Raw genomic sequence first — 23028 nt, forward strand, 5'->3', positions numbered from 1 at the left:
CAGCATATCATATTTGTATTTATGTTGCTGGGTGAATATTCTCACAAGTGGCACCATTCCATAATTTCTGCAAATGCGGCCTGCAGCACTTTAAACACATGATTAATGTATGCCAGTGTGCTATGTGACTAGTGGAAATGTAAAATATGAGACATAAGACATGACATGCATATAGTTTCATAATTTTATCCAATTCATTGATACAAAGATTGTAACTATAAAGATATTCTGTATAGTAGAAATGAGGTGATGTACTGGTTGAATGGAGATTTGTGCCTCCTTTAAATTTTTGTAAAAGTAAAAATTCAGATCTTTTGATTATTAGTCATGATATTATTGCTCTGAAGACTGATGATCCAGTTGATGGAATATATTCCATATGTAGACCTACAAATCATAGCAGTCCATTATAGATGACGTATGCCATTAGTTAACATCAAGGCATCTCCAGGATTCTGAGGCCTTCAACAACATACAGATGCAGTTCACCATTAAATCATTGATAGCGCAGTTTGAGTGTTTTTCCATCCCGTTCGGACTAATCTCAGTTTCACGTTTTAATGATCAGGCATCGAGATGCTTGTTAAGCCGACGCACTTTCTCCTTCTTGTTCCTGTTGCCGTGTTTCTTCCAGGGTTTTCCCACCATGGTCTCCCTTCCGGCTTTTCCAGGAGCCACGATTCCACTGCCTGGTTTGTAGCCCATGACACCCTGGACTCCTTTGGAGAGCGCTCGTACGTTCTCCTAAAATAGACACACAGATCCTATTCAAACTCATGTAAGGGCTCTCAACCAGCCTAATAAAATGATGTTACTGATGTAGTTAGTTTGGAAGTAGTTTAACCGCATGAAAGAAGTTCTTGTCCACTGTATTTTCAATTCTCTTGACTTTTCCTTTGTTACTTGTTGAAGTGAGGTCACAGTTGTCCAGATCGTTTCTTTGGAATTTACTGTGCTGTGGCTGGAAGTCCTCAGCCTCTATGTGAGGAGGAGGATGGCAGTACAAAAGTTTTCCCTGTAAAAGAGGCAACACCATATGCTAAGCAAATTGCTTCCCATTACGGTTTAGTGGCTTTAAAGTGGAACTTAAAATCTGGTAATCAGTTGTTATAAATATGCCGCATTCGTACGTTTAAACTTGACTCACATTGACGTAATCCTTCAGGATGTAGCGAGCAGATCTGGGCTGATCAGGCTGGCCATGCGATGTCATAAAGCCCCTCATGTCTGAAAGGAACAAAAAAAAAACGCAGTTATTGCCAAATAAATCCCCAAAACAAATAGTTTGTAGAATACTCCATAAAACACAACATTCATAAACACAACAGTTGTAAACATGATAATAAAAAAAAAAACATAAAACCATCTTCTTTGCCTTTGTGAGTCTGGAAAAAAAGTTGTGTTCCCTATGGATGCCCAGTGTCTAAGTGGGAGGGTAGGGGTAATGGGAATAGGCTAGAAGCTATCCAAACTGTAACTCACCAAACTGATAGATTCATTTAAAAAAAGATTTTTTTTTTTCACAATTCTATCAATAAAAGAATTGATTGAACTGGGAAAAAAATGGAGGCGCTTTCAAATCTCATATCCATTATGGACCAATCAGTGGCAACTCAGTCCACGTTTACACCGCAGGGCATGATGCCCATTTGGATTTTTTTGTTAAATCTGATCTTTTTATGTCGTGGTTCACATTACAAAAACAGATGTGACTTCTACTGTGTCCGTGAAGTGACACGCATAAACAGGATATCACGTTGTACATGCGCACAAGCAAGAGATGTATGTATGTATGTTTATGGAAGTAAGAATGACCCCATGTGTAGGTCTCACCCTGGTGCATTTGTGGCAATTTCAAGGATTTTGTGCTTGAACTGAACGGTGCCCCCATAAATTTAGCAGTTCTAAAGAATCTTCTTTTTGCCACTTTCGTTTTCTGTTCCTTCATTCGCCATTGCCTGTCGTGCATTTGTTTTGTCGAACAATAGTGACAGTTTTTGCCTTTTGATGACGTATAGGTCGGATGAGCGCGACCTGAGTGTTCATGTCATCATACATATCCATCTCTGATTTTTATCCACATACAAAAGAGGACTGGGTCAGTGTTGGAAAAAAAATTGAATTGTACTGTTCACAGCGACATGACAAAAAAAAAAAAAACAGTCACATCTGGCAAAAAAAAAATCTCAATTGACATGCATTGTGAACATAGCCTAATAGAAGAGTAAATACATTAACAGACATCTCAAGTCAGCATCAAAACGCAAACATCTTTTCTATCAAGAAAAGCTACCAGTTGACCTCTTCTATTGAAGAAACATTGTCAGGTTCCTGGTAAAACTGCCCCTGCGACAACATCCATGCTAATCTCTCTGGGGCCACCATTGTTTACATGCTTACAGTGGCTTTGCACACTGTGTGTAACAAGCATCACAGGATTAACTCAAATAATCTGTTCTATCTTTTTCTTTAGGCTTTAGTGGCTTTTTCGCAACACTTATTCTAAAATTAGATAAAGAGAGAAGAGGTGGTAAGAAGAGAATGCGCATGAAATAATAAACTCACATCAAAGCAGAAAGACTCCGGTGTCACAATACACATTGTTACTAGTTATCAGTTAAGATTTCAAAGTCAAAATAACAGTAGCAGTTAACTTATTATTACACTTGTATGAAAGTTAAGACTTAAGACATTGTACAGTATAGTTAAAGAAGGTGGATTATTTCCATTATTTTCTATGGGGGAGAAAATGATTCTAAATTTGAACAAGTTGGGGATTGACGATTGGTCCATTTGTTTGCCATGTTGTAACCATCGATTTCTATCTTAAATTGGCAAAATTATTTTGTTTCCCGCACATGATGAAGAAAGTATGTATCTGCCTGCGCCTGCCTGCCTGTTTATCTGTATGTCAACTATTTAAATATTCAGCTCAGAGGAAAAAGTGGCTGAATCCAAGTTCATTTGAGAAGTGACAAGATGTTGAAAAAGATTGGTTAAAACTGATCTTCATCCAGATTTGACCACTAGTAAGTAAATCGCTGAAGTGTATGTTGTAGTCTTACATCCATATGCCATAAGCAGTTCCTCCGAAGTGGAGTGTCTGTCGGGGTCTTCATCCTCTCGTGGCCTGATGATGTTGATGCCATACGTGCCCTCAAATACATGCCGAGGGATTGTTTGGCAGACTTGACATATTTGTTCAGGTCATAACACTGCTTGGAGAAGGCAATACTGTTAGATTTGCGGCATTATATTTCTAAAGCACTATGGCAATGTTAAGGATATGAGAGAGACTGCTGGTACGTGGTCTCTCATCTGGTCAATTGGGAGGATCCCAGAGCAGATCATATCAGCTTTGGTGGAGACAAAGGAGGGCATAACCAGACCAGGGCAGTCACACAGGCACAGCCCTGGCTCCACAAACAAAGTCTGCGAAATATGAAGCGATACTCACGTTAATCCCAAATTACCGTAATTTCTTATGTATAATGCGCATTCCCCCCCCAAAAAAATTGGCAAAAGTCAATAGTGCGCATTACACATAGGTATAGGGGAAAAAGCTTTCACATTGTATAAATGTATGCCGCCATCTATAGGTTATGAAAGAGATGTACACTTTCATTCCAATGTCACCGCCACCTAGAGGTTATAAGAAAGGTGTACACTTTCATTCTAATATACCGCCACCTAGAGTTTACAAAAAAGGTGTAGCCTACACTTTAATTCCAATATGACAGGGTACGTATGACTGCATATACTGTACAGTTGTGCTCATAAGTTTACATACCCTGACAAAATTTGTGAAATATTGTTTTTTTTAAAAATATGACTGAACAACAACCATCATTAATTTCTTTATGGTTATGTTTTGTTTAATGATAATGCTTTTCTGAAATGCTTGAAAGTTTAATTTCCCATTAAAATAAAATTGAATGTGTTTCGCCTAGCCCTTCATGTTTTCTTTAAAGAATTGTACCCATCTTACAAATTCTGCCTGGGTAATCAAACATATGAGCACAACTCTGTGTTTTCTCATTTACTAAATAAAGGTAAGGCTGTGAATTTCAAAATAAGAGCAAGTAAATATGTATTAATAATAAGTATTACATGTTCAAATAAAGTGCTTAACTTCAGAATTATTTGAAAAAAATACTTCGTTTTGATCATATGGGTAGAAGCAAAATCATGCATTTTAAAAATGCATTATACATAGGTAGAAGGGTTTTCCAGAATTTTGAGATCAAGTTTGGGAGTCCGCGTTATACATGGGTGCGTATTATACACGAGAAATTATGGTAGTCCCAGTGCACAGTGATAATTGAAACGGTTGAGGCTTGTACCTGAAAGTGTTTTGTGTGTCCAGGAGTTGCAGATACTGACACTTTTTTGTTTCTTAGAATGGTGTTGATAGTTGAACTCTTCCCCACATTAGGATAACCAACCTGTTGAATGCATAATAGTGAAAAATTGTTAATTTCAGATAGAGATGCACTTTTATGTCTACAACAACTAGTCCACTCTGACCCCATAGCTTGTTGCGATCCCCGACACAGCAGGAAAATGCAACAAGTTAAAATTCTTTACCCACCAGCCCGATTGTCAGTTGTCCGTCTTTACATCTGGGTCTATTGTGAACCATCTTGAACATCTCCAACAACTTGTCTTTGTGCAACAGGCGAGCAGAATTACGGAAGGGGGTCTGATTCGATTTCCCAACAATATCCTCCTCTTCCTGCCCCTCATCTTCAGAAGCGGTTAGCCACTCCTCCTCCTCAACAGTTATCTTTTCCCGCAGCTCCTCCCTGTTATCGCTCTCCTCTCCCTCCTCATCCTTGCAATCCACACCCTTCAAGCTCAAATTTTCATTGTCTGGCTGTGCTCCAACTTCCTGGTCACTCTCGCCGGATTCTGGTTGCTCCACCTCTATGCCCTGTGTAACACAAACAGGTGCATCTCAGTAAATTTTAATATTGTTTAAAGGTTCATTTATTTCAGTAGTTCATTTAATAAATATTCACTAAACATATTTTTTCACTAGCTGTAAGATATAATCAACAAAATTATTAAACTTAATAATATGAAATATTCCACTCTTGTGTGTCGAGAATCTACATAAATGAAATTCCATCCATCCATTTTCTACACCGCTTATCTTCACAAGGGTCGCGGGTATGTTGGAGGCTATCCCAGCTAGCAGTTTCTCCTTTTGTTTGTTTGACTTTTACTGAGAACTCTACACCTAGTTAATGTTTACGCTTAGTTTTAGCTTCTCCCGTGTCCCGAATTACTGGTCTCACTGCCATCCCAATTTACACACCTACGCACATCTATCCACACACGTCAACCCTGACACCAACGCACATCTATCCACACACGTCAACCCTGACACCGACACCTATATGCACTTATAGACAGACCTTAAGTAAGAAGTTGCCATGAACAGCTGTTATAGCCATAAGGGGGAGTGATATGCACTAATGTTGTACTTTGGTAACTGCATTGTTGTGTGTGTTCCTGCCAACCTGTGCCATCTTCCAACGAGACGTCGCCTAGATCCGCCATCGAGCCGGATCGAGCGATAAAGCTTACTGATGATGTCATCATATCTGTCTCAATATAAAAATGGCTCATGCACATCTGGTCATGGAGGTCCCGGGCAGCGGGTTTTTTTGTTTTTGTTTTTAAACTAGCTCCGAGCTGGTTGAAAGACCAGTGCGGCCACATAGATTAGTCCCTGCTTTACTAGCTGCTCAGAAAGTAATATGGGAATACTCGCTTGTGCTGTACCAGCCAGCACAATACAAGCTGCGGCTAGATAGCTGGCAGCTAACACTGTCCAGATCCTCTCGGTTTTGAGCGGCCCCGCTACCGCAACTGTGGGCGACTGTGTGCAACTGTGCACCTTAAAAGGGAGTGGACCGGCACAAGAGAGGGGAATGGGGAAAAGTTCTGAGAACAAAAGCCGTCTGTAGATCGGCTGGTTCGCACTGGAGGACGAGGCACATTAGTTGGCCCCAAATGTGTACACTCTGCCTCTCACCCAGCGGCACCTGAGATAGACACCAGCACAACCACGACCCTAATGAGGATAAGCAGTTAAGAGAATGGACTCGACCCGACTGAGGATAAGCGGTGAAGAGAATGGATGTATGTGTACATGTAGCGGGCAGAGCAGCGCGGAAGTCTGGTGCAGAAAAAAAAAAACGCTGTCGTTGACTGTAAGGTTCCACTTGTTAAGCTTAATTGCTATGTTTTGAAGCTTTCGGTGAGCTTCAGGTTTCTTTGGTATGCAGTAAAAGCTCTTTGGATCAGTCTTATGAAACCTGTTTGAACAGCCGATAACGCAACACGACACTACAATTATTACATTAACGGAAAAAACAACCCATTTATAAATGCTTCCACGATCATTTTTACACTGAAGCTTATATCCCAATAGATACCGTTATCGTGAAGGGATTCCATTTATAACGTGACATGAATTTTACATCATATCGCTCAGCCCTAGTACAAGTTAATACCGTCGGAACTTCATCCACAATGACGCTGTCATTGAAGATGCAGAATTAGTGCACTTTTACTAGTCAACAATCTCATACAAATAGGATGATTTCTTCACCAAGGTTTAACATAACATCAAAATTGAACTCTATGCGCACTCAAAACATAAAATAAATAATTTAAATACAAGGGTCCTCGCGTTACTACGGAGTTCTGTTCCTATAGCGACAATGTAACTTTGAAACCTCCCCTGTCAGGACCATCGTAAAGTGAGGACCCTGTTCATATTTCATCTGCATCTTATTTCCATGCCATGTGTGCTCACCTTTTCCTCTGCGTCCAACCTGTCACTTTCAGCAAGGGCCGACCAGAAAACCGCTCTCAGGCCTTCTTTCTCAAAGTGTGAGGCCCAGGCTCGCCTCTGCTCCCTGGTTAGCAGGTCTGCCTTATTCACCAGCAGCATGTTCACCTTATTCTCTGACACCTCTTTTACATACAGCTCCTTGTGCCACACAAACATAACAATGGAATTAATACAACATAATTGAGATGAAAAGAATAAAAATGAATATTCTTACCAGGTCAGGACATCTGAACAATGACGGATTTCTGGCATCCACGATCTGAACAACAACGTCACTGCACGAGTCACAGAATGTTACCACAGTTTTCAAAGAATGCCTTCTGAGACAGAGCGGGATGCATTTCACTTTTTATTTATTTATTTTTTACCTCCTCTCAATGACTCTCCACAGCTGCCTCCAGAACTCCAGATTCCTCTCAAATGGAGTGAGACACAACTTCTGTTCTTCTTCCAGCCTTCGAAAGCACCAACCGTTACATTCTTGACACACTGATAAATGCCAGAAGGTTGAAGGCACATAAATAGTATGCGGAACATTACTCACTGTGCAAGCTCTCTCCTCCACTCGAGGAAGCTGTCCTTTTCTGCCAGCTGCAGGGCCTCTGGGCTGGTGCTTTCATCCCATTGAGGGCTGGGAAAAAATAAATATATAAAAAATAAAGATAAAATAAAATGGGAAATGCTGATTTTATTTTTTTAGGTTAAAGTTACCGTCGAGGGATTCTGAGAAAATGCTTGTTGTCTTCATGAAGGTTCTTCAGCCTCTTTTTCTCCTCAACTGTCAATAAACCTGCTCTATCTTCTGCTGGTACAAACTTGATGTTGAGTTTCTCTACAAAATAATATAACACAAATACAGCACACTTTGAAATGTTCTCATGAAAATATGATTGTTCAATCATGACATATTCATTTATGCATCACAAGAATATTAAAATTATTTAATGTCACATAACACATTTGATTTTTTTTTCCCTCCATTCTTCATGAGAGAACATAGGATCATTTACCAGCTACAAACTCTGTTCCAGCTAGTTCCGCAGTAGCCAAAAAGTCATCCATGGAAGTCTGTTCAGTCACTGACTGAAGATTTAACCGTCCCCAGTCATACCCATCATTCAGCTCGCTGGTGTGCAGCTATAAACATAAAAGGTATTCCAGTAAGAATTCAATGAACTCCCGGGAAACACATCATGCTCATGAGAACAGACTGCTACAGTTATCTAAGACATGATCCACCACATTCTAACATTTGTTACACCTGCCATTAAAAAGGTGATTGTTTCTCAGTTTTGACTGACACTCAGAGAACAATTAGGCAATATGTCCAACACTGTGCCATCTTGTCTTTGACAGTGTTTCAGAACTACACTACACAATGCTGAAAACTTTATCTAATATTTTGGTTACCACATTTAGCTCCAAAGTCCAAATGTTAGATAAAACCCTCAGTATGATGCAGTGCAGTTCTACACCAGTGAAAACTACAACAGAAACAATAAACATGGCCACTGTATCACCGGCTTGGCTTATTACCGCAAGCATTTGCTCATAGTACGAAATGCAATAACAAACGTCCAAATCAGCGATGCTTATTTGTACTTAACTATACTATTTCTTTTATTGACAAAAAATGGCACAACAAATGTGGGTACTCTATGGTAATATAACAAAAGAACTAACAATCTTCTAATGCCATAGTAGTAGACATTCTTACTGTGTTTTAATAAATGCAATGGAAAAAAACCTATAGCATTTGAAGACAAATCTGACGATCACGACATTCTGATCCAGTAATGTAGAGTCCCCTTCAAAGGTACTGGAACGACAAGGTCAATTCCTTAGTTTTTGTTGTGTTTGGGTTTCCAATCAAAAGATGAATATGAGATAAAAGTTCAGAATTCCAGCTTTTATTTCATGGTATTTAGATCCAGATGTGTTAAAACAACTCAGGACCGAGCACCTTTTGTTTGAAGCCACCCACTTTTCAAGTGAGCAAAAGAATTGGAACAGACATTATTAAATTAACATAACGTGAATAACATTTAATATTTGGTGGCATTAGCCTTACTTGCAATAACTGCATCAAGCCTGCAACGCAATGACTTCACCAGACTGTTGAATTCTTCATTTGAAATGCTTTTCTGGGCCTTAGTGGGCGACCAACATCAACTCCGTCCTCAAAAAGGCCCAGCAGAGGATGTACTTCCTGCGGCTTCTGAGAAAGCACGGCCTGCCACAGGAGCTGCTGGAGCAGTTCTACACAGCGGTCATCGAATCAGTCCTGTGTTCTTCCATCACAGTATGGTTTGGTGCTGCTACAAAAAAGGACAAACTCCGACTGCAATGGACAATCAAAACTGCTGTAAAGATTGTCAGTACCCCTCGACCCACCCTTGAGGACTTGCACGCTGCCAGAACTAAGACAAGAGCGTGCAAAATCCTTTCGGACCCTCCACATCCCGGTCACCAGCACTTCCATCTCCTTCCCTCAGGTAGGCGCTACCGATCAATCCAAACTAGAACTAGCAGACATTCCAACAGCTTCTTCCCTCTTGCAATCAACTTCTTAAACACCTAACCTACAATTCCATTACAACATGCTGGCAATTTTTTGTCTTGACTTTGTTGTCACATTTCTGTGGGGTCAATTATATACTACTCGTGCACTCACTGTAGTAGTCTCGCCACGCTGCACTATTTACATATCTGTTGTTGACCAATACTGGCCACTCATGCTAGAGTAGCATCTGCTCCCTTTGCACACTGACTGAGGAGTATCTGCAACATTTGCACAATCGCCATTGGCCCAGATTATCGCACTACTTGTCACTTTAAACTGCATACACTCCTTGAAGTCTCAGCACCCTGTGCACAATGGTCATTGCACCGGACTATTGCAATATTAGCCTTTCGAACTGCTCCAAGTGCTAGAAGACTCTGCATCATTTTGCACAATTGTCCAAAAAAAATATATATAATGTACTGGCATTACCAGATAACTAGCAACCCTTTATTGCTCAGTGACTGTTTTTTGTCAATGTCTTTATGTCTCAAAAGCGTTCTCAGTCAATTGACTGTGTTGTCGTACTAGAGCGGCTCCAACGACCGGAGACAAATTCCTTGTGTGTTTTTTGGACATACTTGGCAAATAAAGATGATTCTGATTCTTGTTTGTTTCTGGGGGTTTCACCCTTCAGTCTCCTCTTCAGGAGGTAAAATACATGCTCTATTGAGTTAGGGTCCGGTGATTGACTGGCCAAGTCTAAGACCTTCCACTTTTGCGCCCTGATGAAGTCCTTTGTTCTGTTGGCAGTGTGTTTTGGGTCATTGTCTTGTTGCATGATGAAGCTTGTCCCGATTAGTTTGGATGCATTTGTCTGTAAATTGCCAGACAAAATGGTTTTGTAGACTTCAAAATTAATTCTGCTGCTCCATCATGAGTTACATCATCAAAAAAGATGAGTGAGCCCGTTCCAGAAGCAGCCATGCAAGCCTAAACCATGACATAACCTCCACCATGCTTCACAGATGAGCTTGTGTGTTTTGGATCATAAACAGATCCTTTCTTTGGCCATACTTTGGCCTTTCCGTCACTTTGGTAGAGGTTAATCTTGGTCTCATCAGTCCATAAAACATTTGTGGCTCATCTCTGTACTTCTTTGCAAAATCCAATCTGCCGTTCCAATTCTTTTTGCTGATGAGTGGTTTGCATCTTGTGGAATGGCCTGTATATTTCTTCTCTCGAAGACTTCTCTGAACAATTGATTGTGATACCTTCACCTTTGCCCTGTGGAGGCTGGCAGTGATGTCACTGACTGTTGTCTTTTGGTGTCTCTTCACAGCTCTCACAATGTGTCTGTCTGTTGCTCAGTACACCAGTAGCTTCTTTCTTTTCCAGGACATTCCAAATTGTTGTATTGGCTATGCCCAATGTTTGTGCAATAGCTCTGATCGATTTTCCCTCTTCTCTCAGCTTCAAAATGGTTTGCTTTTCTCCCATAGACAGCCCTCTGGTCTTCATGTTTGCTTAACAGAAAATGCAATTTTCACAGGTGAAACCCAAACCCAAAAACAAGCACGATCTAATGTTTAAGCAATCAATCTAAAAGGCAACACCTGAGCAACTAAAAAAACCCATCTGTCACATGCTCCAATACTTTTACTCACTTGAAAAGTGGGTGGGTTCAAACTAAGATGATGTGTCCTGAGTTGTTTAACAGATCTAGATGTAAATACCATGAAAACAAAGCTGGAATTCTGAACTTTTGTTTCATATTCATCTTTTGATCTGAAACCTTCAGTATCCAACAAAAACAAAGGAACTGACCTTTCCGTTCCAATACTTTCAGAGGGGACTGTATGTGTAAGTGGCGGCACAGTGGACGACTGGGTAAAGAAAATCTGCCTAACAGTTCTAAGGACTGGGGTTCAAATCCCGCCCCCGCCTGTGTAGAGTTTGTATGTTCTCCCCGTGCCTGGGTGGGTTTTCTCCGGGCACTCCGGTTTCCTCCCACATCCCAAAAACATGCGTCGTAGGTTGATTGAAGACTCTAGATTGCCCTTAGGTTTGAATGTGAGTGGTTGTTTGTTTCTATGTGCCATGCGATTGGCTGGCGACCGGTTCAGGGTGTAGCCCGCCTCCCGCCCAAAGATAGCTGGGATTAGCGGCAAAGAAAATGGATGGATGTATGTGTAAATCATACCCATGAGTCGCCCCTCTTGTTGCCTCGGCTTGTCTGAAGTCTCTCCTTTATCAGAGCTCTGCCGAGTCCTCCAGCCTTCTTCTTACCCATGACACCGCTTACAGAGACACTTCACCCCCCAAAATTTATTTTATCTGACTGTAAATAAGCGAGAAGTTACCGCGTAGTGATTTGCATGCGCACTGGCTTGTTGTCGGAAGAACCGGAAGTGGAAAAAAACAATTCGGTAATAGTTCGGCAATTACAACTTTGATATTTTTTTATAATCCCATATTCCGAGGAACATTTTTTTCCATTTACGATAAATCCCCAAATATCTTACATAATAACAGATGTGTATGATTTATTTTGCAGCCAACCTGAGTTATGCAGTTATGGAACGTTTCTAATGTGTGTCCAACTATCAAAGCTGTCCTGAAAGGAAACGAGATCGCAATAATTGTTCCCCATGATTTTAAGACGGTAATATGCTTAAAAAAACAAAAAACGAAAACCCCCATAAACGATTTAGTATTAAAAGAACAATTTGTAAATTAAAGCTTAATTTTTCATAAAGGAAATAGGGTGTATATTTTGTCGAGCTACGCAGTTATCGAACGTCTCAAATGTGTGTCCAGCTATCAAAGAAGTCCTGAAGGAAACGATAGCGATTTTTCTTATCCTCCATGACTGATTCTCGCCTCAACTACAACAGAAACTATTTTAAAAATATTAATTAATGGTGAAAAATACATACATTTCTGTATACCAGGGGTGGGCAAACAGTTGTGCTCAAGGTTTAAAAGCGACAGAGGGGCCAGGGCATTCGTAGATATGTTTTTTGTTTTGTTTATGTAAACTTTATGTAAAATGGTTAATTTCTGTAATACATAACTGGTAATTATCATGTCTAATATTATGTGTAAGTCATTCCATTAGGATTAATTGTTTATTTCATTCAAAAAAATCTAAATAATTACTTAAAATGCAGCTATCGTAATAACCGGAAGGTGGCGACATAAATATACGACGAGGATTACCCTGTTGCCTTTATGAGATTTGCGTTTCACACGTCAACGTTCTCCATTGGTTCGGTCCCCCCTAAAATCCCGAAATGGTTCGTGCCAGTATGCTGGCCTCACGTCTTCTCGTCGGCTCCTCACGAGTCCTCAGTTGTGAACTTCACGAACAGCATGCCGCAATGGAGCACTTTAGAGGACGGACACACGAAGTACGGTGTCTCGTAGAGTAGCTCACACATGACTTGAGTAGGATCAGAAAAGCACTCGACATTTACTCGACTTTGGAAGTGCTTTAAAAAGTTTATTTCTCCCTTTCTCTCAGTCGAGGTGCTCGCTGCGAACGGCTCTAAAATGCTGCCCTGGAAGAAGAATAAGTTCGACCTGATCGAGGAAGACAAGCGGTCCAAACCGAAGGGCTATGCGGTGAGTCTCAACTACTCGGCGCTCACCTCCTTGGCCAAGTCCTGCCCCGAGAGCGCGCTCAACCGGGTGGGCAACATGTTTAAGTCCAAGCGGAAAAAGGTCAAGATCACCAGCGACGACCCCACGTACACGGTGCTCTACCTGGGCAACGCCACCACCATCCAGTCCAAGGGGGACGGCTGCACCGACGTCGCGGTCAGCAAGATCTGGGGCAAGAGCGACCTGGGCAAGAACGGCACCAAGATGCGGCTCACCATCAGCTCACAGGGCATCCGAATGGTGCACGTGGACGACAAGGCGAGGAGACCGGGACACTTGTACTTGCTGCACCGCATAACCTACTGCGTGGCGGACCCGAGGCTGCCCAAGGTGTTCGCGTGGATTTACCGGCACGAGATGAAGCATAAGGCGGTGATGCTGCGCTGTCACGCCGTGCTCGTGTCCAAGCCGGAGAAGGCGAAAGCCATGGCGCTGCTGCTCTACCAGACCTCGGCCACGGCTCTGGCGGAGTTCAAGCGCCTGAAGCGGAGGGACGACACCCGTCACCAGCAGCAGCAGCTTATCGGGGAGCAAACCATCCCCCTGGCGCCCCTCAGAAAGCTGCTGAACGGCCAGTGCAACTACAAGCCGCCGGTGGAGCGCAGCCGCAGCGCGCCGAAACTGGGCTCCATCACGGAGGATTTGCTCGGGGAGGAGGAGGAGGAGAGGGCCATGCACTTTGAATACGACGACATTCTGGACACGGACGAATGCGTGGCCAATGGCAAACAAGAGCTCACTCAGATTATTAACGATTTGGGGGAGATGAGCATTGGCAACGACGTGCAGACGCTGAAAGCTGACCTCCAAGTCACCAGACTGCTATCGGGGGAGAGCACGGGGAGCGAATCGTCCATAGAGAGCAGCCACGAGCTCCACGCACTCTCCAACGGCTTCGAGCACATAAAAGTACAGTGAGTAATAGGACACTAAAGCCATTGTTGTGTCTTGAGCTAACGTGTCTCCTCCAAGACACAACCCACCTGTTGACAGCATCAAGACTTTCTTTAAATGTGTGCCTCTGTAAGTCTACAACAGTGTGAGGAGGGGTAAAAACAACAACAACAAAAAAACATCCACATGGTTTGGGGGATAACATCATGTTTTAGAAGTGTGTTCGTGCAAAAAAAAAAAAAAACATTTTTTTTGGAGATGCCTGCTTTGAACCTGCCAAATCCTGGTGCTCCAAAGGGAGCACATGCAGGACTAATTCCTGTCTATTTTATTTAAGAGGATTTTCCTCACGGCCTGTTTTTCCAGTGGTGAAAATAACAAATGCTGAAAATGTGCCCACTATGATCGAAAAATATTCAGTTTAGTTTGTTCTTTTATTCAGTGGTGGGGAACCTATGGTCCATGGGCTATGTAAGGCATGCCAAGTGCATTTGTTCCCACCTGCCATGCAACAATATTTAACCTACAAATGCTCATAATACATGATAATTAGTGCGTCATATTTTTTACGGTTCCCCGCCCATGCCTTAGTGGACCAAAACATTTACAACCCCTCCTATTCTTTCATTTTGCACTGTCATGAACTTTACTCAAGTATCACACTGACTACCATGTGCTTATTGTCTGTTTTGTTATGTTGTCTCAAACATAATGTCATATTTTTGCTGTGCAAAAGAAGAAACACATTTTGTGTAAGATGTAAGGTCAGATGTTTTAAAGTATAAATATGTAATTTTTCTAAATAATGCAAAAATGTGAACCTCATCAATAAAAGAAATAGAAAGTTATCAAATGTGTCAATTCATGAGTTTTGTCTGAGAACATGTGCTCTTTGTTGCTCGTATCATGTTTGTGTCCAATGAAAAGCATCTATCTCCACTTTGGGTGAGTTTTGGGTTGTTTTCCAAAAACAAAACAATTTAAAAATGAAGTAGATTGGAGACACATGCTTTTCATTAGGCAGTAACGACACTTAAGATTTAAACTCAGAGCTGTATGGAAACAATATGAGTCATGGAATTAAGACAATCTATTAAGATGTATTCACTTAGATTACTCCTCAATCAATTCTTGTGTGTTTTCCCCAATGGGAGGAGGCTGTTGAGAAGTTATTTAGTACGACCACTGAGGTCTCATTCATTGTCACCAGCCTCGGGGCATACGCGGAGCATGTCAAGGCAGTTTGAACATCACATGGCTCTTAACGACTTGGCCACAGAAGCACTGGGGTTAATAGGATACTTTAGGACATTTTATTAATATTATTGTGGTATCTCCACAAACCCATGCGTCACATGGCCATCATTGTCTGCTTTGCACACACAAAAAAGCTAGAATTTGTAAATATCCTGCGCATTCACAGTTAGCGAGCCAACACAAACGCCAGCGTCCCAGTTGCCCCTCATTAGGCTCAGTGATATAAGAGAGGAAGAAGGGAGAAGAGAAGACAAATATAATGGATGTGACAGTATTATGTGCGTTAACGTTTATGGACCAAGGAGCTATGCATTTTATTAGTTCCTCCTAATCTGACTCCTTTCTTGACAATTTGCTGCAGTTCTCAATTCTGGTCATTTTTATATTGTGTAACCTCAATTTCACTTGAAATGAATTGCAATATATGGGTAATATCTCAATAAATTCTAATGTTGTAGAAAGGGTCATTTAATTAACATTTTATAGCACCATACTTACTATGTGATAAATGTTGCCTACTTGGCATCCATTGCAGCCTGGTCATTCTGAAAGGGGATCCCTCCATCTGCGGTACCTTCTCGAGGTTTTTTCCTTTTTCCCCAAATGGGGTTTTAAGTTTTTCCTTGCCCGATTGGAGAGTTTAGATCAGGGGAGGTCATCAATCGTCAACTGTGGGCCTTACATTCATTCTGCAGTGAATGTAAAAGACTCAGTTTCAGGCTCCAGCATCAGCATACACATCATCATCTGTTGTTTAAATTGTTTTACAGTGATTGATTTCTTTTCTGCGCAGATGGGACAACATCGTCATGGCCTCATGCACACAAACACAGCAAAACGTAAACAGGCCACTTGTCAGCTGCTCCTGACATTAACAGCAGCTTGGTACATTTCTAGATGAATGCAGTTCTCCCTGACCTACATTCTCACTGCAGCATCTGCAGCACCTCAGTGAAAATCAGCGGTGTTTTCGCACGGTCACCCAGGCTTTGCTGAACTGAGGCCGTATACACACAGTGTGCCGATTCAATAATGTGATGGTTGTTTGCGATGATGAGTGCTTTTCATACATCCAAAGGTGGCAATGCATGCACCCCCTTATTGATTAGGAGAGTCCATTGATGTTTACTTGTTAAACAAACACCTGGGTGTTTTGCTCGACCCACTATTTGGCATGGCAGCATGAAATAGGCTCCACATACGAGACAGTGCAAATCAAATATGAATCACTGGCTGAATCGGCTTGTGTTGCTCGGTTTAATGTTATGGCTCTCAGTCGGGTCTCCAAAATAAGACTCATGTGAAAGCACTGGCCCGTCAACTTAGAAATACAAGTTTGGAGTTTGGAGCACTGGCATGTGTTAGGTTTTATACATTTTTGGTCCACATTGAATTAAAATTAAAGCAGCCTTTGAAAAGCTGGGTCAGTTTTTTTTCTTCTGTGCTCTTTAGCATTTATTTAGATGTACCGTTGAGGTTTCGGGTTACAGTCAATGATGTATTCAATCAGTTTGGTTCCTGAAGAACAAACACATGACACATTTGTGATGTGGGCTGAACCCTGAATTAAAGTGTCAAGTCAAGTTTATTTTGTATAGACCTTAATCACAAAAGAGCCTCAAAGGGCTTCACAAGCCCACAGTTGGCAATGATTGACATCCCCTAATCTAAAACCCCCAGTGTTGTGATATGTCCTTTTGTCCAGCCAAACATCCGTTCATTTTCTATACTGCGTATCTCATAAGTGTAGCTGGTGAGCTGGAGCCTATCCCAGCTGACTTTGAGTGAGAGGCGAGGTACATACTGGACTGGTCGCCAGCCACTCACAGGGCTCATATAAAACAAACAACTATTCCATTCACACTCACATTCACACCTACGGGCAATTTAGAGTCTTCAATGAACCGACCATGCATGTTTTTGGGATGTGGGAGGAAACTGGATTGCCCGGAGAAAACCCACACAGGCATGGGGAGAACATGCCAACTCCACACAGACGGACGGGGGCCGGGATTTGAACCCTGGTCCTCAGAACTGTGAGGCAGACGGTCTAACCAGTCTTTACCGTGCCGCCTTTCTTGAACATAAATACATTAAATATCAGTACTTTTCCTAGTCCCAGTGTCTACAATGCGAGCATTACATTAATTTTAGAGCTCTGCATACATTTTGTTTATATTTCTTTTACGAAAAAGTAAAAAAATAAAAATAAAAAAGTTATATTTCAATTTAAAGAAATTACAATATATTGTAATTTTACATATATTACATATACATAAATACATACACATTACATATACATTACGTATACATAATTACATTTGGAATGTTAATTTCAATAATTCCATTCAAAAAAATAACATTTTATAAATACAAAATATACTGTATGTGGACGTCTAATCGTCTAATCGTAAAAGTACTGATTTTCCTTGTTGAAATAAGGGGCGAGACAATCATCCGAGCCAAAGCCTGATTACATTTAAAGGCCTGCTACAAAATCTGCCGATCTATAATTCATGAGGAAGTATTAATGTGCTTGGCTCTGATGACACTGGAGATGTCGCAGGGGCCTGAGTCAGAGCTGTCAAACAAATGCGCAGGAACAGTGCCAGAGACTCTTTGTGAAAAGTTCACACGCCCCCATAAAACTGCTCAGAAGAACTCCTGGCAGGTGCTGAGCTTGACGCTGCCATTTGTGATGACTGATTAAAGCACACACCTTAATTAAAGGCACCCCTGCTGGAGGTGATCTAAATGAGTCACAAGTTAGAAGAGGAATTACCTCCGCGTATACAGGTAGATTGACACAATTAAATCCATTATGGAGACAGCTACTCTTCTTAGTTTACACTCTGACAGGCATCCTCCTAGACATGGCTGTGTGCGTGTTTAAGTGCGTGTGCGTGCGTGCGTCATTTCTAATGAATGTTTAATGTGCTGTTCTCATTGAAGGAGACTAAATATAAGGCTCAATGAATTCCTGAGAAGTGACACCCGCAGAGAATAATGATTCTTTCACATTCCTTAAAAAGTGGGGATTGTCTATGCAGTCATTATACTGTGTATATTATACTGTTCCTTAGCAATGAGTGGATGTGAGCTTTGGCTGAAACCAGCTTGGGAAAACTTTACGGCACGGGTCTATGCCACACCGTATGAACAACACCACCTGGCCATTACACATCATAGGAATTCACAATGGTAGAAATCGCTGTTCTGGTTCACCCCAAAGGTGTTTAATAGTGTTGAGGTCAAACACATTCCTACATGCCTTTATGGATCTTGCTTTGCGGACTGGGGTGCAATCATGTTGGAACAGAACAGACGCCTTCCACAAACTTTTCCCACTAAATTGGAACAATACAAATGTCCTAAAATGTCCTCATGCTTGACTCACTGTGGGAAACGTGTGCAGGTGCAAAGGGGCTTCCACTTCCTCTCTCAATCAAGCATTCACTTCTATATCCAGAACACACGGTGTTATTCTCCTCTTCATATTGTATGAGTAGTTGACGTCTAAGAGGCTCTGATTGTGTGGTGACAGGTTGGTTAGACAGACGGATATCTCTGTGTAGAGAGAGTCATCCAGTTCATGGTAATTTACAAAGGTTGAATGAAGGCAACTGGACTGTTCTTGTTTGTTGAAGACATTTCATCTTTATTCCAAAAGGCTTCTACAGTTCACACGTCTTGAGGACAACAATGTCCAAATTCTGAACAGACACTGCGAGTTTGAAAGAGGTGTAAGAGAAGCCATCAATGTCAAACTGGACATCTCTCGACAGAGGAGGAGGCTTGAGACATCACCTATCATAAAAATGTCCTGACATCTCTCCCCCCAAAGGTCATCTCAGTCAATGGGAAGAGTGGCCCTAATGAGGTTTTTGCAACAAGATGTGGGAATGACAGATGAGTATGGTCAACAACAACAACAACAACCTATTGCTGTCCAACCCCAACCGAGGCATACAAATAGTAAATAGGGAGACTTTACACCGAAAATGTTATAACTGAAGAAGCCTTTTGGATCAAAGGTGAAACGTCTTCAAAATACAAAAATAGTCCAGTTGCCTTGATTCAACCTTTGCGGACAGATATCGTGCATAGGGCTAACCGCTGTGCATGACAGACAAACCTTGTGACATACAACCCTGGGAACATACTGTAAATGTGCTCCAGTGACAACGTCAACATATGCATGAAGCCGTTGTCCTCAGGACTCTGAGACAGATGTGCTAACCAGTCCAGTATTCAACCTTAATCCTCAAAGTTACTCCTTTCTTTTACTAATGTTACTTTGTACTTTATATTCATAAAGTTCTGAATTTGTTTTTGTAATATGACTTTATTCTAATAGTATTAAGACTTTAGTCTCATAAAATTGCTACTTTTCTTGTTGTAATATTATAACATCATTGCTGTGAACATGTGACTTTATTGTGATTTTGCACATTTATTCTTGTAAACTTTAGGCATTTTTTTTATGTTACAACTTTTACCTCGAAAAATGTGCTTGCATACATTACTATTAACTATAACGCATATTTCAAAAGTTCTACTTGTCATTATATTTATGCTGATTTTATTATACTAATATGCATTTTATGATATATTTGGGAGTTTGCATGTTCTCCCCGTGGCTGCGTGGGTTTTCTCTGGGCACTCCGGTTTCCTCCAACATCCCAAAAACATGCATTAATTGGAGACTCTAAATTGGCCGTAGGTGTGACTGTGAGTGCGCATGGTTGTCTGTTTGTATGTGCCCTGCGATTGGCTGGCAACCAGTTCAGGGTGTACCCCGCCTCCTGCCCGATGACAGCTGGGATAGGCTCCAGCACGCCCGCGACCCGAGTGAGGAGAAGCGGCTCAGAAAATGGATGGATGATATATTTGTAGGTAAAATTGTGACTTTATTATCATACTAAAGTGACTTTTTCTGGTAATTTACAAATTAGTTCTTCTTATAATACATTTTTATCATAAAATTTCAACTTTATTCTCAAATATTATAACTTTGGTAATGTTATCCGATAATGTTATTCCTTTATTACTTTTATTTCTTGGTTGTCAGTGTGGCCCTTCATAGACTGTATATACACTTTCAGGTGGCTATAGATCAAATCAGTTCAGTGCACTCCCTCACCACTGAGTTTCAGACAACGTGGTGCCTTTGAGACATAATGCTTCGTGTCACACTCACCACTGGCTCGCCTTACAGAGTGCCTGGTGAAATAAGTGGTGTCTGTGTCCATAGACTCACCCCCACGAGGCCGTGAAACTTTGTATCTCACAGTGTCCCATTCCGCGAGTGGTGCACTTGTTTTCCACTTGCTGCAACACAAATGCCTTGCCCCAGGAGATCCATATATTTCAGCAGGGTTATTTTGGTCTTTCCGCTCACAGGGAGGAAACGGAATAATAACGTTGAACAGAGAAGAGAAAAATCACTGGGTGACCTCTTGGACACTGGCTGTCTGGGGGCAATGAAGACTGGGGTGATCCTTTCATGAGTCTAATGAGATACCCATCAGTACATTTTAAGCTTGTGTTTTTCCAGTAATGACAGCAAGAAGGGAAAGTAGGCTGTGTGTGCACTACCTTAGCAACTAGCAAGACTGGCCTACTTTTCTCATGTTGAAATCCTCATGTGTAATTTTCCTGTTTCAAATACAGACAGGAAAAAGATGCAATGTCCAATGAGAGGCTTGTCAGTGTCGTCCTGTAGGACGCACTGTCACAGTCTTTGCGCTTCTCTGGTGGTGTGCACTGAAGGCCTTAAAAAGCCTTCTCTGCTGGCCTAAACTCTATCCGAAGCACTGACCTATAGCTACAATTTAATTCAATTATTAATTATTATTAATATTATTAATATTTATTGGTGGTGGTATTCAAATGTGGATTTGGACACTTAAGCCACCACTGAAGGGTTAGGTCCGAAATTCACAGCACGCCACTGACAACAAGCAAGTCATCTGAGGGCCAACACTCCTACAGTCAATCAGAAAGTGTCTTCAGCGGAGTATACTGATAATCTGTCCAAATTTGTCACAGTCAGCTACGGCCTGATTATCGGATGTCTCTAAAATATTGCCCTGAGTGATTATCCTGTGGTGTGGGATGTATTCAGAATGATTTTGCCCCCTTCATCAGTTCTGAAAATGTTTTCAGCCGACAATCGTAAATGTTAAACCTGATGAATATTTACAAATGTAAATCCTGATGTGTGCGGTCAACACCGACTTCGGCCGATCTACCGACTCCATGAACAATAGCCAATTGAGAAGCGATGTGAAATAGAGGAGCAACCGGTTATGTTGAGCGTTAGTATAACTTGTCTCACAAGTCATTCATCACAGTAAAAATAACAAGGAGAAGAGGTTGCAACCGCAATGTGATTACTGGATAAAGTAAGAGTTAACCAAACTTTTACAATTTCTCTTTCTTCTTCTATGTATTTTCCGGCAGTCTGCCCACCCGTCAATTTTTCCTTGTGATGTGTGGGCTCACATTTAAAAAAAATGTATTAAGATGTTAAAAATCGTGATGTGTGTACCCGGCTCTAGCTGAGAGACGTGTCAAGGTGTACAGTGTTATAAAACTTTACTCATCTACAGTCTGTTTGGTGGCATGGTTACATAATTGTCATTTCAACACACCCATGAATGCTGCACTTTGTACTTTTTGTCGAATGTCTTCTGCACAGCAAGTTATTCTTCATTTGATTATTTATCAATAAACATGTTCGGTCTGAGCTCGCTGACACAGTTACTGACACACTCTTGGAATTCAGAGGCGGTGATTAGATTGGCATAGGTAATCAATTATGATTTTTTTTCCATGGGCTGACTTAGCTGTACACCAGAGACGAGCTGTCACTGATGGATGGGTGCTATCCGGGAAACTCCATACAGGCTGACTGTTATCGACTCACTGTGGCTGTGAGAGGTGATCACCCTCTCTGTCTCTGTGAGTGGATATCTGATTCCCAGCATTTGGCCCATTCTGCATTTCATTAGGCATTCAGATTAACTTTTTGTTTCAGAACCAGGGCGACTTCGTGCAGTCCTTACAGAAATTCTCCAACATTTTTCTCGTTCATTTACCACACAAACAACACCGTGTGCAGTTTGCATGTTCTCTCTGTGGTTGCCTGAGTTTTCTCTGGTTACTCCGGCTTCCTCCCACATTCGAAAAACATGCATGTTAGGTTCATTGATGACTCTAAATTGTCCAGAGGTGTGAAAGTAAGTGTGAAAGTGTGTTTTTTGTCTATATGTGGTGTGAGATTGGCTGGTGACCAGTCCAGGATGTACCTCACCTTTCGCCCCAAATCAGATGAGATAGGCTCTAGTTCATCCGTGACCCGAAATTATACTGTATATATTAAAAAAAACGACTTAATCTTCAGTTGCACGTGATGAAAATGGGTTAAACTGATGTATTTCCCCCTCTTTTCCTCAAAAGTAATCAAATATGTCAGTTAAACACATTTTAATCAAGTGTAATCAAAAAAGTTAAGTACCGGTACCTTTTTTCAGTTCATGTGTATGCTTGAAGTAAGTAAATTGAAAGGAGTTTTTTTTTCTTCAGTGTAATGAGGGCAAGCACTATAGAAAATCAATGAAATAATGTCTGTGTTTTATTTTGTCATGGCTACTTGTGCGCCAAAGCCCAATAAGCAATTGCAGATGAAAGTCCCTTTCATTTTTATTGGCAACTGGGGGCAGATAACTCTGTTTGTTGCATCACACTGCAGTGAAGGAATAGGGAGAGGCGGCAGCACGAGAGACCACTATAATGATTATAAGATTATGATTATTCTTTTCATAATGCATTTGAA

The 23028-nt window shown here is 41.3% G+C and overlaps 2 protein-coding genes and 1 long non-coding RNA gene across 9 annotated transcripts in view; 2 read left to right on the forward strand and 1 right to left on the reverse strand.

The window, feature by feature from the left end:
- Positions 1–172: 172 nt before the first annotated feature.
- lsg1 (large 60S subunit nuclear export GTPase 1) overlaps positions 173–23028 on the reverse strand; it is a 26656-nt gene continuing 3800 nt past the window's right edge. Inside the window, exons 1-15 of one of the 5 annotated variants that reach the window (XM_061779811.1) lie at positions 20449–20829; positions 15687–15877; positions 7879–8005; positions 7580–7700; positions 7413–7499; positions 7237–7323; positions 7083–7143; positions 6830–7006; positions 4592–4933; positions 4344–4445; positions 3289–3432; positions 3066–3189; positions 1148–1227; positions 845–1015; positions 173–744 (exon numbers count right to left, since the gene is read on the reverse strand). In XM_061779811.1, the coding sequence (XP_061635795.1) occupies positions 565–744; positions 845–1015; positions 1148–1227; positions 3066–3189; positions 3289–3432; positions 4344–4445; positions 4592–4933; positions 6830–7006; positions 7083–7143; positions 7237–7323; positions 7413–7499; positions 7580–7700; positions 7879–7930 (1728 nt within the window). In that variant the 5' untranslated portion in view covers positions 7931–8005; positions 15687–15877; positions 20449–20829 and the 3' untranslated portion in view covers positions 173–564. Of the gene's footprint in view, positions 745–844; positions 1016–1147; positions 1228–3065; positions 3190–3288; positions 3433–4343; positions 4446–4591; positions 4934–6829; positions 7007–7082; positions 7144–7236; positions 7324–7412; positions 7500–7579; positions 7701–7878; positions 8006–8939; positions 8970–11574; positions 12020–15686; positions 15878–20448; positions 20830–23028 lie in introns of those variants that run through there. The other 4 variants (XM_061779810.1, XM_061779808.1, XM_061779809.1 and 1 more) reach the window with 4 other exon arrangements.
- Positions 12639–14778, forward strand: fam43a (family with sequence similarity 43 member A). The gene is made up of 2 exons (XM_061779827.1): positions 12639–12784; positions 12898–14778. The coding sequence occupies exon 2, from the start codon at positions 12927–12929 to the stop codon at positions 13953–13955; it is 1029 nt and encodes a 342-aa protein (XP_061635811.1). The 5' UTR covers positions 12639–12784; positions 12898–12926; the 3' UTR covers positions 13956–14778.
- Positions 21293–23028, forward strand: part of LOC133480996 (uncharacterized) — a 21450-nt gene continuing 19714 nt past the window's right edge. For 2 of the 3 annotated variants that reach the window (XR_009789418.1, XR_009789420.1), the window contains exons 1-2: positions 21293–21595; positions 22040–22154. This is a non-coding gene — a long non-coding RNA (uncharacterized LOC133480996). The remainder of the gene's footprint in view (positions 21596–22039; positions 22155–23028) is intronic. The other variant, XR_009789419.1, reaches the window with a different exon arrangement.

This window comes from Phyllopteryx taeniolatus, chromosome 7 (assembly GCF_024500385.1).
Source record: "Phyllopteryx taeniolatus isolate TA_2022b chromosome 7, UOR_Ptae_1.2, whole genome shotgun sequence".
NCBI classification, from domain to species: Eukaryota; Metazoa; Chordata; class Actinopteri; order Syngnathiformes; family Syngnathidae; genus Phyllopteryx; species Phyllopteryx taeniolatus.